At 39.7% G+C, this 16,332-nt stretch overlaps 1 protein-coding gene across 3 annotated transcripts in view; it reads right to left on the reverse strand.

Annotated features, from left to right (window-relative positions):
- LOC114871988 (tyrosine-protein kinase Drl-like) overlaps positions 1-16,332 on the reverse strand; it is a 48,207-nt gene that overhangs the window by 14,462 nt on the left and 17,413 nt on the right. For all 3 annotated transcript variants that reach the window (XM_029178667.2, XM_029178666.2, XM_029178668.2), the window contains exon 3: positions 1,496-1,763. In XM_029178667.2, coding sequence (XP_029034500.2) covers positions 1,496-1,763 — 268 coding nt within the window. The remainder of the gene's footprint in view (positions 1-1,495; positions 1,764-16,332) is intronic.

Below are 16,332 nucleotides of genomic sequence, written 5' to 3' on the forward strand. Positions count from 1 at the left end.
CGTACCCCTCTGCCGCTTCTTCGCCACTTCACTTTTCTAGGTGGTCGATCCTCTTGATCTCAGACCGGTGAGATCCTTCTTCTCTTCTCTTTCATTAAATACACCAATTCCTGACGAGATTCAATTTTATTCCTCGGATTGCTTTTCATTGTGGCGTCCTCCGTACTGGTAACCGGATTTGTATCACCGTCTGTTAATCCTCTCTATTTTTTACACTTCACCCTCGTATCTTGCTCTATTTTTTCCTATTCCTTTTGATCTTTTTCTGTCTGTTATCATTGTCTCACTAGCAAGTGTAAATAAGTATAGTTTCTATCGAGAAGGGGATCCAATTCCATCCACCTGTCTGTTACTACTGCCTCGAGTTTCTCGATACTCGATGTTCTTGTTGATCTCCAATCGAAGAAGAGGATGTATTCCCGGTTACCGGGATGGGAATCAGAACGTTCGGAAAATTGAAGGGGAATTGCGAGATTTCGAGAGGTTGGATATGCTCAAATACAGGGTTCGAGTTTGTAGGTACCGTCGAAAATATCTGAAGAGAACTCGTGTCTTGAAACAGCAGACAAACATCTTTTTTAAACAATATTTTCAGCACGATGCGATAATGATCGTTCTTCTTTAAATTGTATACGTACAATATCTTCGCTCGTCCTTCGTGGATAATTTTAGCGCTCCCCGACAAAACGGCTATTTTCTTTGACGCTAAATTTAATAGAAAATTCATAGAAAGGTGAAATAATCGTTACGGATGAAGGGTTAACAAAATTATAATAATTGACAGGTGACATGTATTCAACTGACAATGTAAAGGAAAATTTTTCTGTGATGTTGAATTATTAAAATATCACTTGCAGAAAAGCAATTTATATTGTATGTAACTACGTAACTAAACGAGATTGGATGAATAGAACTTTGATCAGTTGATTCACACCGATACAGGCAAATATCAGAGAGGGTAGAATTCGCATACACGAAATTCTGCTTTCAGAAATTATGCATCGACGTTGTTGTCGATTTCCAGTTGCACGAAGGGCTATAAATCGTACATAGAGGCGATAATAGAAAGGGACTCGAAACGAATTCAAGCGATTCTCTTCGTTTTAATCACGGTGTAGGTATAGGTCGAAATTGCGTCGCCTGTAACGAAGGCATTCAACGATCCCGGTGAACGTACTAATTAAATCTGCGATTACATAAACCAAGCAATTATCGAGAGTACGGCAATGTGTTAAAATACTTGTTCGCGAACGCATTGACACGGTTTACGCGTTCCGCGCGTGACATAGGTACGCACGAACGGATTTTTATCCCTGTATCGTTGACGCATTTTCAACAACTGTTCCACTCGTGTAACAGTGTTTCATAAACTACCTGTTTCAATCTCTTTAAAACGACAATGCAGCTTAAGTATCATAAATCAGAGATTACGTAAGTTTTAAAACGATCAAAGAATCTGATTAAAATGAAATTGATTAGAGCGATGGATACTCACCCTGCAAGCAAATCTTGTTCCTTTTGAAGACAAGAACAGTGTCGTTGTATTTAGTGGCAGGAGGTGCGGTGACATTTAGTCTCAAAGCCAAAGGAATTTCAGCACTGACGAGACCCGAACAGGGTAGCCTGATCCTAAAGACCTGCAAGGTAACTGGTACTTCCCCTCTGGCTGATACGTTCACTCTCGGAGTAAGCAGCGCCATCATTCCGGAAACACCACCCGGAACACCTACTACGTCGTAATCCAACTCCATCGAGTAGGGTAACTGTAAATAGCCACGAAAGCAAAGCGATTATTTCGAATTTTTAATTCTTATCTGTTCAACTTGAATAATTAATTCTGTTAAAAAATAATTCCAATTTGATTGCTGACCTAATTGAAGGCGTTCTTAAGTGAGGTATTCACGTGAATTGACCGATAACAAATATCGAATAAAAGTGAGCATATCAACACGGAAACCTAAAGTCAGTATGTTAAAATACAACACTTCAAATCGTATTTCGAATTTTTAGCCTTTAGGAGATTTATAATGATTTTCTTAACAAAAAACACCCGAATTCTCCCATTCCTTTTGTCAGTTTTTAAAGAATAATCTTCTCTAACCATCTTTGATATATAAACTACTCGCGAGGCAGGTGTAGCTAAAGGTGGCGAACTTTACATACAGAAGTTCAGTATGTTCTCTGAGCTGCGTAACTGTTTGGTAGTAAGGGTAAGGGTGGTGGCAACGAGTAGTGTGTTTAGGCACGCCACATGTTTTACGAGGTGGCATAAATAATGTGGTTAGTGCTTCGTGATGCAATGTCAACCGAGGCGATTTCACCCTGCACGACCCCCCTAGGAGTCTCTTGTAATCGTCGTAATCGTCGCGTTGCGGGGGGTGCGCAATGGCGTGACACCTGCCTATCGCACCCGTTCGATCGACAGAACTTGACGATTCCTTCCTTGTTACTTTTTTTTCCTTCCTTTTTTTTTACTACTTGAATTCATGCTCTGCGAACGACAAGAGCTGACAGTGGCTGCAAAACGAAGAAATCCATTCTTATTTTCTCTGATAGTATTTTTTTTAAATTTTATTTCAACCCGGTTTTTCTCTTTGATTATACTTGTAATTTAGAGAATTAAATGTTCCTGAATAGCACCGAAGACTAACTTTAGGAATTAAGTATAATTTTGATAAATATGAGTGTTTCAGTAGAACAAATGCATTCTTAGGGGTAATTGAGGAAGAGCATATTTACATAATCTCTGAAAAGCTCTCTTATCCTTAATTACTTAGTAATTAGTATTTATGTATGCGTGATTAGATGGCGGTACTAATTACAACAAGAACATGATCCTGTTGTCTTCTTTTTTATTTTTTGACAAAGGTCTTTAATTTTTTAAGTAGTAAAATTTTCCAATTTCCCAATTACCTAATTTCCAAATATGCTTATAATTTCATATAATATTAAAAATGTAATGGTTTTTTATCGTTGTCCCTTAAATCCTTTCAGCAAACAAAACGTGCTGGTCGCTGGTCGATTTTAGCTACAGTATTTACGTGTGTTCCGCGAGCCATGTATGATGAAAAGTGTGCAACCATGCAAAAAGTGCATTGATAAACGTAGCATGAAGCGTGAAGAAAAAGATTATCGATGATTGCTGTTTCGGTGATTAATCGGCGCGTCTGGTTTACATGCTGTATTTAAATATTTTCAGTGCATACACGTTTCCTTCGCAGATGACTGCATCCTCTAATTGAATAAAATATATTGGACAGAGAGATTGTGAATCTTAAGTATTTTTAACACGTTACTAACTTGATTGGAATATATTTGAAAAAGCATTAAAAAATATTTCTCTATGAAACTATACATATTTCTATAAATCTACTTTAAATAAAATGGTACTTAAGCAAAATAATAACTCTGGGATGTGTAACTATAAGACATTTTCAAATTCGTGAGAAGGTTAAAATAACAGCCATTCGTCTCTTTACTTATTCAGTTACCCTCGTACTCGGCTTTATTGTCGCAAGCTTTGTTTCCCGATTTGAATAGCAGAAAACTGTTTTTAAAAGACGTTTTCAATAAACGAGGTTGCTCGGCTAAGAGTCCCTGACACAGCAACGTTAAAAAGCGTATACACAAGCTAATTGCCGATAACCTCCATCAAAGCTGAACGTGTTAAATTCACAGCAATTGCAACTCGTTTTTCTCCGCTGAATGCTTTTTCATCTTCGACAAAGGCTTGCACACGCGTAACCTCGATTCGGTTGTATGCAATCAATTGTCAGATTCACTCGGAGCAGTAAGGTACACAAGAAAGAAAGTGGAACACTATTCGTCACGTAGCAATCGATTTAACGGGAGGGGAAACGAGAGAGAGGAACAGAATGCAACGGAAAGACCTTGCCGAGAATCGTTCTGCTGTTCTTTATTTGTCGATGCAATAACGAAATACCATTGTTCTTTGACCGTTTCAGCAGAAAACTTATGCGTTTACGCTTCGATTCGATTTTTTCCTCTTTGGAAAGGGAGGGAAAAAATTAAGTAAGAAATTAAATCAAATACCAGATAAAATTACGAGGTAGAAACACGCTCCTTGCGTCCAGGGAATTTCTCCGATACAAATTAGACTTTGTTTCAAAGTTCAAGCTTTCACCCTTCAAAGTACGAACCGTTTCAAAGTTGGAATTTCCGATTTCCAACTGATTCCTTCAATTATCGTCCACCCTATCCTGAAGAAACAAATGAAATCTACAGTCCGTTAAATAACTTGACTGTTATAATTTCATAAGAATGTAATTATAACCATTTCCTAATCCACCTTGGCCGCGATTACCGCGATTACCGCAATTTTCTTTTTTTGTGCACCGTATCGAACCAGGTTCCACGACCGTGGATCACTAACCTCGATATAAACGATCGCGCACGATCGTTGGTCACGCAACTGACCATGATTAAAATTCTTCAATGGAAGGTACTGAAATGATTCATGATATCGTTTACATTAGATTTCATAATGAAAACCTCTGGTAATGGACAAACTGTATCTCGATTATTTGACGGTGTAGGACAAATGTATCCCGTACAATGTTTAGCTGAATGTACTCGAGATTCTCATAAACAATGGCGAAACTATATATCGAGTGTCTGGCGAACGCGGAAACAGGAGATCCAATTCGCGATAGCAATAAAGTGTCAACATTGTAGACACTCCGTTGGGCTGGTTCGTATATCTGTGTCGGTGAGGTTGAAACTTTCACCCTCTGGTATTGTCCTGCCAGGATGCTCAATGTCCCTCGGAAAACTGTCAGAACGATTCTATCTATTGTCTGATAAGACGTTCGCTCAGCCATCCAGAAGACGATAATATGCGTGGAAGGAAACTGCGTTGAAAAGATAAAACTTACAAGTGACGGTGAAAGTATCTTGATAAAAGGAAGAGCCACCCTTTCAAGCTCTTTTCTTGTCAATTTCACGGTGTCAAATCGAGTATGAATTTAACCTAGTAAAGTTCATTTCAATTTCAATTTAAACGTTTCAAAGTATTTAACAGAGATAAAGTTAAAACCGCGGGCATAAAGTTGGTCAAATTTATTTATGTGACCGTAAAATACGCTCAGGATTTGTGCACCGAGAAAAATATAATTTTTCCATTCGTTCTTTCGCGTTGCAATTTTTTTCCATTCAATTTTTTTGTATCCTTCTCGTTTCTTTATATCTATCTTTTCGATCCGTTGACCAGCATTGCGCGGGCGGTTTCCCTCGCGTTTGCCTCTGCGGAAAAATAAAAATCGAGAACGACGCCGTCGGTCGCAGCAATGGAAATTCGAACCGCAAAGAGAAATTAATTTCTTCGACGGTCAAAGGTCGATGAATTGTCTCCGAGCGAAACGTTCGTTTCAAGTTTCATTTTCAGATATGGAAAGACGTGATTGCTGCTTCCTCGTTAGAGGATTTTTTATTTTCCTCCTCTTATCGATTACGTATTCAAGAGCAACTGTAGTTGTACATTCGTTTAATAATACAATACAACTGGTTCTATCGAAGGTTAAGAATTATTTTCTCCGAGTCAATTCACATCGTGTGTCTCTGGACATATTTACGTATTTATCTATTGAAATATTCGTGTAATTATCACGTGAAATATGCAATTACTGCATCACGTAATTCCTTGCGCAACCATCGACTGGAGAATATCTTTACTTTACGTAAACTTTACGTAACTTTACATAACTCAGAAAATACTTTATTTTTCATGAAAATAACAGAATAGTTTGCAGCTTTTTTTTTAGAAAAATCTTTATATACTTAAAGAACATCAGTTATAAAATATGTAGGAGTATTAAAATGTTAGGGTAATATTAAATAAATATGCTGCTTTTGAAATCAGTTATTAAACTCGTATGAAATTGATAGTTAATTTGCAAACGGAATAAATTAATTGATGTCAGAGCTACTAATATCTTTAATAACCGATATGGGATTATGGGATCAATTATAAATTGGTATTTCGCTTTACAGGCGAATTATAAACTCGTAATTAACGATTCATTATTTTCTCATTATTATTGCTAACTGTAATTTCCATTTCTATATGGAAAATTAAACTAAAACGTTGTTTTTGAAAAACTGAGGCAGAGAGATGATTATTTGGAAAAATTATTAAGTTCCTAATGAAGAAGATTTTGCAGCGCGTATATCGTACATTTACCATGGTAAACCATCCAAAGCCTTACATTTTCATGGAGTCTATAGACTCTTGTAATTCAGCGTAAACCTTTCGCCTCGACAAACCGAATGGTCTACACGAGAGACCCTGAGGATCACTTCCGCGATCTTGCGCGCGGTTGCTCGCACGAAATCGTTCGAGATTAACTTTATTACAAGAAAATCCGATTAATTGACACTTGCAGCCCATAAACCGCGTCGTCACGGGGCTACAAGCTCCTTCGGTAGACGATATCCCGTTCCTTAATGCGAAAACATTGCGTCCCTATGGTGCTACAATCTGCCGGATAGACCCTGAGATTGGAGGAAAAAGTCACGTAAAGGGTTGCAGAAAATCCCACAGGAGTTTCGTGCAACCTCTGACTCTTTCAGAAGACCAACAAGCCACTGGTATTGGTGTAACCTTTTAATAAAGCTTGATGTTTATTGCGAAATAAAATCGAGCACGAAAGCTACGATAAAACGCGAGAGGCACGAAAAACTCGGTTTCCGTCACAAGTGGATCATAAATTATATTAACGCAAGAAATTTTTCAACGACAGAGTTACGTATGGTTGAAATAATCTAAACTTTAGAAAATAAAATTAAAATTAAAATTGTAATCTCAGTAGTGTCACGTTCGAAGGTTGATAAAATCCCATTGACCTAATTAGAACTCGTTCCCCATCAAGGGGGTGTATTCTTTATCGTTCAGAGACACGAATCAGAGTGGAATTGAAGTAAACGCGAAGACAAGAAATTTCATGCACAGGTAGGATTCACGACAGGAGCGTTTATCGTCCCATTCGTAACGCAGGAGTTTGAAATTACTGAAGTCCTGATGAAGGGTGCCCTGGGGGGGAGGTGGAGATACGAGAGGAGGTCGAGGGTACGTAGGGCAATTTTCGCGTAATTCGATGGGGCGTGATCGTCATAGCAACTCCCGATACCCCCGTCCATCCTCTTTGGAAGCCGGAGCCTGTTCAAACAAGCCTCAAACTCCATACCGAAGGGGTCGTATCCACCCTACTCTCTATTTCACTCTCTTACTCCTACTATTATACACTGTCTATCCCACTGTCGAGTCTATCCTTCTTCTTCCGGTTTCCATTCTCTTTCTCCGTCTCTCTTGTTATTTGTCAGTTTCACTGACTATCCCCTTGTCTCTCTTTCGACAATTCCAAGCAGGAATCTACGAACGCCAGTCGCGGAAGTTGCAACAACTACTCAGATTTCCTTCGGTGCCGCGACAACGCGACGGCTCAATCGTTTCGCTGTAATTACACGCTCGTTAACAGGGCTCGGTAACGCTCCACTTGGTTTTGATGAATTTCAAGAACGAGCATTTTCGTATACTCAGACGAACCGTGTATATAAACGACGTTTCGTCTGGTTGCGTTTTCAGCATCAGGGTAATCGAAAGATGATTACTGTTTAAGCTTTCCATTCCCCGTTTCATATAGCTACACATGTTTCATGTTTCAAGCACATATTCGTGAGTTTATTAAAATTTCTTTTAGTTTCGTAGAGATTGCATAACGTTAATTTTCATTCATAGCATTTAGCGCGTAAAATGCTGAAATGAAAATGAATTTCTAAATGAAAAATTCATTTTTCTCATTGATGGTAGCGAAAGAAAAATAGCATAAAAAATTGAAACACGTTCAAGACTGATTCGCAATTACAGTATCTCTCTTCTGGAAACTTTCTCCCCCCCTTTCGATTTTAATTAACCAACTTACCCGTCCGTGCTACGAACTCAAATTCTTCTCGCAGACGAGAAGCAACTAACACCCCCTCTATCCTCTGCAACTTGTTCCTTAGTATCAGTGTGAATTATTGAAGATTTTCCACAACATCTCGGCACGAACGCAGCCGAGGAAAGCAGACAAGGAAGAGGAAAGAATTCGAAACAAGGAAACGCAGACGGGAATACGGATCACTGGTTTCGCGAGACGGTTTAGCAAGGCAGAAACGAGAGAGGGAGAGAGATGTAAATTATGAGCGAGAGTTACTCGGTGGGTATTGCGAGCCACGCTTAATTATAAAACCGATAAATTCATCCTGTGGGACATGGGACAGACGTCTGGAATCCTGGACGCTTGATAAACGAGCCCCTGATCCCGACCTTCTACCTTATATACCTTATCCAACCCGTCTACCGTCCTTCGTTCGTTTAAGTTGCTCGCTTCCCTTTACCCACGACACTATGCCCTCTGTTTCCGTTGCTGAAAACCGCCTTGTTCACACCTTAACTGACATGCATCTTTCGATACCTTATATCAAGTAGCTATAGGGTCGATGGTGAGACTTCAGAAGAATTGTTTGCAAATTTTCAAACAATTTTTCAATTGCTTTGAGCCTGTTTGTTTGAAAGATCGATAATTTTTGAAAAATGTAGTGTCGAAGTTGGTTTTTGGAATGAAGAAGAATTTTCCTCGGAAGTGTTAATATCACTGTTCCCCAACTATGCCCAGAGCTTATCCCGAGGGTCGGAAGTGTCCAAGCTTGGTGTAATTAGACCCTTGGCTCGTGGTATATGTAATTACATTTACGACGCTTGAACATATGGATATCGATTGAGACAACCTGCACGGTTTGCTCATTAACGCTTGCAATCGTCGTGATAACGGGACGCGTGACTTGCTGCGTACAGCTATGCTCTATTGTTGCCATATCAGGCTTCGAAGCTTTGATAATGCAAAATTGAGTTATTATTAGATTGTCTGCTCGTTTATAGTTAGGCGAGATTTAATAGACGTACCAGGTTTGTTGTACAGCGAATGGCGGATTTGATAGTCTGAATCGATGACTTAAAAATACCGCAAAGTGGTACTTATACTGTACCATAAATAATATTTTCCGTCTTATTCAATATTTAACGATCTAGGATTTAGATCCTGCAGATATTACATACGAAATGACAAAACTGAAGATTTTAAAACGCAACAATAAAAATAATCTCGTATAAGAATAAAAGTACAATTCATATTTCTATCGCTCGATCAATCATTATAATCATCGCGTTCAATCGAGAACATCGTTGCGTCCAATTAACGACTCAATGATTAATCAAACTTGCTTTGTTCCTTTCAAAGTGTTGCATCACGAATAAGATAGAAAAATCTGAGTTGGCTGTCGCAACTATTTAATCGTCGATCGTTATTAATGAATCTATCGACCTCCGAACTTCGATCGTAGAGTTGAAAAAACTAAGCGTCGTTAATCAGCGCGGACAGAATCTTTGTGATATTACGTCAGTATCGAGGGACCCGTCGATGTCGGAAGGTGGGTGTTCAATTTGGCGTAGCTCCAAAGCGGACGGATGTCCCTAATTCTTAGTTTGATAAACGACTGTCTGATTCCAATCTACCCTGAAGAACAGCACCCTGTGTTATCATTGAAGGAATCCTGTGTGACGGTTCAAGGAAAATCCTGTTAGTTTCCGACACCCGATACAAGCGATTAGGACTGTGCAATTAATTAATTAATTCTCGAATTTAAATTGCATCGTGTATAAGATATATAGATGAATGTACTTTCCAATTGATTCACAGCAGAATGAATAGAACTCGAATACCTATCACTGACAATTCGATTTATGAAGATATAAAGAGAAGAATCAGCACAATGTTCATTAAATCACACGAAATAATTGAAATCACTTAACCGAGACGATCAATATATCCATAATCCATATGGTTCTCGGTTGGTGATACCATTCGGTCCCCACGAGTATTGTATTATACATAAAAGTCGTAGAAAGAGAAAAGGGGATAAAGGCAATGTCCATTCACGAATCGAGCGGCGGGAAAAAATCCATTGTCGTTGCCTTCCATTCCGTTTCCTCTGCGAATTTCTTCCGTCCCGTGGAGGGAGGATCTAATGGTGGAGTTCCCTATAGAAAAGTCTCGGATTCCATCATTAATTTTCCCGAAGGTGTAGACGAAGAGATGGGAAAAGAGTCGCGAAGAGGAGGGAGAGAACAGGTAGGCGGATGAGAGGAGGTTATACCGAAGATAGGAGAGCCGGTGATGGTGGCATTGAGCGATCATCTCATCTCAGTGTAGAAAGTTAGATGAGGAAATTTGTCGTTGTGATAGGTTCGCTCATAGTTGGCAAACTGTCGGAAAAGCTGGCTTGCAGAGGTTGAGCTCGTATACATAGGTCTTTTATAATTTTATAACATTCCTATAGAAGCTTCTCGTGGGTGAAAATAAGCGAACGTTTATCAATCTTATAAGTCTTGCAAATATTCTAACTAGAACGTAATAAATTATTACGTGGAAATTGGTATCCAGTTATTAACACAACAGTTAAAGCCATACAATTATTCATAACGAACCACAGAAGGAAACGTATAACAATAAGAATTGTTAATAAAGGAGGAAGGAGCTATTTAATTAAACTTCAAATTAAAATGCATACATTCGTACAGTTCTCATAATTCTCGATTCAATAAGTCCGACAATTAAATGAAAGCAAATCGTCCGAATCCCATTTATCGAAGAAATAAAGAGAGAGAAAAAAAGCGAAGAAGAAGAAAAAGAAGTAACTGAGATTTATTCTTTCGAGTGGATGGCCGTTCATTTACCCGGAGGACGATTAACGTTTCGCAGATATCCACTTGATTTTCTATCGGCGTCTCCACGTTAATGAGCCTCGACGAAGTGTATTTTCCGTCACCAACGAAATTTATTCACCTCGGCCCGTTCATCCGTTCACGTTGTCACGCGGTTGAATTACAAAAACTCTTCAGGTGAAGCCGATGTTTGCCGCGGCAGCTGGTCTCTTGTACCCGTGGGAATTAACGAGCTTACCGAAGAATCGACTCGGAATTAAATCGCGGTGTTCCTCTTTCTCCGTCGCACGAAGGCGTGCTTTTGCACGCAATTCCGTAACTTGAAATTGAATATACCACGCGAAAGAAAGAGGGCGGAAAGCGAGAAAGGGAGCGTTGGATTCAGTCTCCCGGGAAGGAAGAAGCTTTCGCGGGGGGGTTACACTGGAAAATGGGGGACTCTTGACGCGACGAATGAAATTATTAAAACGTCAACGCCACGTACCTGGCGATGAAGCTATTAGTAACGCGGACGGCAAGAAAAACACCAAGATTCCAGCGGTCTGACAGAATACAAAAACCTGATCTCCACTTACTTCAACCAGGGACCAACCTGTCAGCAATTTCATTTTAATCCTCTACGACTCTTACGTTTTACCTTCAAAGCTTCCTTTTCATTCGTACGTCATTTAATATACTGACTACTTTAAAGAGTACAATTTTGCAACCCTTAAAGCGAATACGAGTACTTGGAAAAAGAGAAAAACACGTGGTCTCGTATTTTAGATCCTCTATCCACTTGTAAAATTTCAAGAAGATCATTGCCGGTCATCAACGTGTAATAAAATAAAAATCACATCGTATAGATGATGCGATCTTTAGTTTTTCCCACATTCGCGAAACAGAGAGTAAACAAAGCGTGAAAGCGGGTTATTATTGGCGATTGTGAAAGCGGATACCCTGTAACAGCAGTCGTTTCCCATCTGCTGGAAAATCGAGAATCGAACTGTCTACGAAGCTACCGATTGCCGGCTCTATTATACATTCACCCTCGAAAACCGTCGCGGCCCAGCGTATACCTTAACATAATACGATCGCATTATACAGTATACACAAAATTTCCAGTTTAAACGCGGTCCACGTTCGAGTCGTAAGGTCTTGTCAAGCGAGCATTTAAGTTTCGAAACTTCGCGCAGAGTACACGAAAACTTCGCTACAAGAATATCGTGCGTGGTAACGGCTTGTTTGTACAATTTCCAACAAATCGAAAGTTATTCGAACGTTTTAAACGGTACATCTACGTAGTTCCAAATAAAGTTGTTTGTTACATTTTTTGATAAACTAAGGATAAAAATATTTTCTATCTAAATTGGACAGAAATACTCGCGTCAGTTTCGGGTTTTTCAATAATTTAATCGATCGATTCGGTAAGTTTCTCGACTGTTCCACTGGAAATTATAATGCAGCAAAGTGCGTCCATCTGTCCGGGCGTCGCGTCGGTTCGCGTCGCGTCGGATGGTCGGGTTTCGAGCGATTATGTCGTATAATCCGCGGTGGGTGCGTTTGTCACGGGCTAGCCAGCGCGTGTAGACCGTTGGTGTCGGGTGTCCCCGTGGGTGATATTCCCTGTTATCCGAAACGCAGGGCTGTTATCCCACAGGACTTACTATATGGAAGCAGGAAGGAGAGAAGGAGAAGAACGGGCGAAGGAAAGGGTGCGGTCGGTCTTCGGATTAACAGCAGGCTGGACATTAATCACATCGCGTCACCAGCCGTGATCTCGGTGAATTTGCAATTAATTCGAATCTGCCATCATTGTCCTGCGCTTCGAAGACGAGCCTCGTTTAAAACACCATCGTTAGTCCTGCGCGTGTATGCACGTTTCGATGAATACGTATCGCGTGACGTAATAAATTGTTTGCGGTCTCTATTTAATTAATTAACGGTTGCCTCGCATAAACTAACCGTATGAAGGGGTTGGTGGGTAGTGATTAAAATGAAAAATGAACTTTCGCCTGATAACGAGGATTTGAGTGGACTTTATACGGAGTTTGTTGTTGCAGCAGGGAGCACCGGTAGTTTTAAGGGTAATTTCATTCGACACGGGTGTTATTGGTCGATCGAACAGAGGGATGAGATGTCTATTCAACGCGTTCTATACGCCCGCGGAAAAACCATCAATTACACGGTGACAAGATAATTTTGTTATTGTAGAATTTATTGTACTTACGAACGCATCGCGCTGCGGTGAGTATTGATGCTCGGCTTGTATCGTTGATTTAATTTGTCGCGATATGATGTGGAACGGGTTCAATTAAAATCGTTCGTAATATCATTTTCCGTTTTACATGTCCCGGTTTGCATGCCGGTTTAATGAAGGTAATAGTATTAGCGAGGTAAAGAGCAGGAAGTGATGTCTGTGAAAAATAATATTGTAACATCGATGATAACCATATAAATATAGATTGTTTTGTTTTCAGAAATAATAAAAAAATGTCAGTTATTATTTAAAATTATAAAGAAATATTTATTATATTTATTATTAGTTTTGCATAGTATTTAGGCACGTATGCTATACGTGTAATTTACGACGATTCGAATGGAGGGTGGCTTTTCGTGGGTCATCAGCCACGTGAAAGTACGATAAGACAAGAGCGACGCGTCGCGCCCTCCGCACAATAGGGGTAGAGTCGATCTAGGCTACAGTAATATCCTTTTTCTGACCGAAAGTACGCCCCATCGAGTTCCCATCGGCCCCACGAGACCGACGGTATTACAAGTAATTGTCGCCCTGGGGTGGCCATGTTGAATTCCCCCTTGTATTCGTTCCGTCCTTGTTCACCAATTCTCGCCGAGACAGAAGATACGATTCAAATTGACAAGAGCGGGACGGAGTAACAAACATCAAACGAGAAGGATCAACAATTTAACGCTTTCCCGAATTGATTTTTCTATCCAGAATATTTTATAATTTTCAACCGTAAAGTAGAAAATTCATTGATGACTAAATCTGCCACGTATTAAAGAAAAGAAGTACGGAAAAGCGTAAGAGGTATGCGAGAGAAGTAGAAAAATGTTTGAAATTTATAAAATGAGTAAAAAGGGAAGGAAAGAGAACGGTTCTCCATAATTCTAGAGCGAAATGGAGTAGAGTAGCACCCTCTACTCGCTGTCCAAAGTCCTAGCCCGGGGGAGAGAAGTAGCGAAGAACTTTCGCCTAACAAGTGGATGATTCACAAATCATCCCCAATTCCACCCCGTCTCACCCCGCTACAGTGAAAAACTTCGTTCCAGTCTATAGCCACGTCTATGGCGACCAATAACTTTCTTTTCGCTCTCCTCGGCGAATTGAAACCAGACAGAGAGAAAGGAATATAAAGAAGAGAGAGAGGAGCGAAGAAAATAAAATGCCAAGAGCTGATTGGCTGTTTCAAGAATCTGGAGCTTAATCGAGGGTGATAATGTTGGAAATTCAGTCCTACTTTATTCCTTCAACTTTCGATCTCTTACTGCATCACTTTTCCTTGCCAAAACAATTAATTGTTCTTTCTATTTTATTTTCGGATTCTTAATTGCTCTGCTGACAAATTGTTTAGTTGTATATTCTGTTCACATGATATTCAACCTTTTTCTTTATTCTCCTTTTTTTTAATTATTTCAGTAGATTGAATTTGCAAGAGTGACCGCGTTAATCATTTCCACCGCATCTGTTTCTACTTCATTTCGTTTTACCGACGATGAGAGCAAACGTCAGCAAGAGGAATCTGCTCGTTATTAATCGGATTTTCGACAGTAAAACCGCGAATAACAAACGAGAAGTACATTTACCGATGTCGGATAAGCATCGAGGAATCGAAGCTGAAGCATCGAATCCCCTGCAGTACGGTTGCATTGGGTCTGATTTTATCGATAGATAAAAGGAACAAAGTGTGCTGAATCACGAGGGTGCGATCGAACTTTCTGCTCCAGATCGGATCAAATTAAACGATTCCTAATCTCGGAGATGTTCCAGGCCTGATCACAAGATGAGGATACATAAATGACGACTACAAGTGGTACGATGAGTCACAGCGAGTAAACAGTAGAAATTCTTTCCAAATTTCTGCGAAATATTACATTACTTGATTTCCTGTTCTACTTCGAGGGGTTATACTGAAACGAATCTGAACTTTACCGTCTTATAAACGTTACGATAAAATTACTTTTACGTGCGATTGGTCAATCTTCCACGAACACGGGTGCATCATTGGGATAAGTTTCGCAACACGCTAGAAAATCTTGACTCGAATGTAACATTTCTCTCGTTGATCGAATGAGTTTCGCTTCATCGAGCGTGCAATTTTCTACGATCGCATTTTGGATTCCATCGTATTTCCCATTCCACCGTGCCGAGCAATTCCCATGTAAATTATCGTTCGTGGCTGTTCACCCATCTTCCATGTTCTGGATTCCTGTTTCCGGCTATATTTTTGCTAAATCTTTGGGAAATTATGTTGCCCTTTTATCAAGAAGAATTTTTCATAAGGTTTGAAATTTTCATAAAACAGTAAATAACGATATTGCCTTTTCCATGTTAGAAACGTAAAGTAAGCACGAAAAAGAAATGATATTATTGGACCACTTAGATAACAGTCATTTTCATTAAACGTAACTCCTTAGTAGATCTGTTACCGAAATTGGTCCATTGCGCTGATTCCTATTTTTCTTTATCTAGATTCAAAGTTCCACAGAGAAGGGACATAGGAATTGCCCTAAGGCAAAGAAGATAAGGCGAAACGGAGCTTTCGTGGCCGTGGGAATGGCATGGTTAACAAACCTATGGAGAAATCCAGGAGATAATGAAACGAAGGTATGGAAAATGCTCCCTCGGGATAAAACCTGGGAACTGTGTATACCTATGTACAAAGTTATTCTATTATTTTATCTCCACGTACTAATCTGCAAACTTTAATGAATACGATTTGAAAAATTCTGTATTACCACATATCCGAAATGTTGACATTCAAGTAAAATACGACAGGGATCCACGAGTTATAAAACATAATATTCTAAAGAAATTTCAAAATACTATTCCTTTACGATGTTCACATAAATTATTTTTAAGACAGGCAACAAAATTTGAAAAACGATTGTTCACTTCTAACATCGTTTACCATTTCAACTTGTCAATTAAATACGGTGATAAAGTCGAGTATCTCGTCAGAGATGAATATGAAATTTCGAAGAATCGTGGCGCGTAACGATAAACAGGTGGGGTTGATTTTCCTTGACGCGAAACGTTCCCGACCAAACGGGAGAATAATAGAAGGGTCAGGAGTTTTCAGGATTTCTCAGCCGGTTGCTCGTTCCAGAGGGTTTGCAGAGGCGCGTACGGTTTCCTTGGTGACCGAAGGGAACGCAAAACCGAACCGTCGCCCTTCCTTCCTCTCTTCAACACTGGCTGTTTGTATTTCATATTGATAGAGTATTGATACAGCTCTCCTGTAACCCCTCCGTTCGACAAACTCGTCCACCAAACCCCATCCCTCTTCTGTACCACCGTGACGGACCGCGCTACTAACACCCGTCCTAGTAGT

The sequence above is a fragment of the Osmia bicornis genome, chromosome 6 (assembly GCF_907164935.1).
Source record: "Osmia bicornis bicornis chromosome 6, iOsmBic2.1, whole genome shotgun sequence".
In the NCBI taxonomy this organism is placed as follows: domain Eukaryota; kingdom Metazoa; phylum Arthropoda; class Insecta; order Hymenoptera; family Megachilidae; genus Osmia; species Osmia bicornis.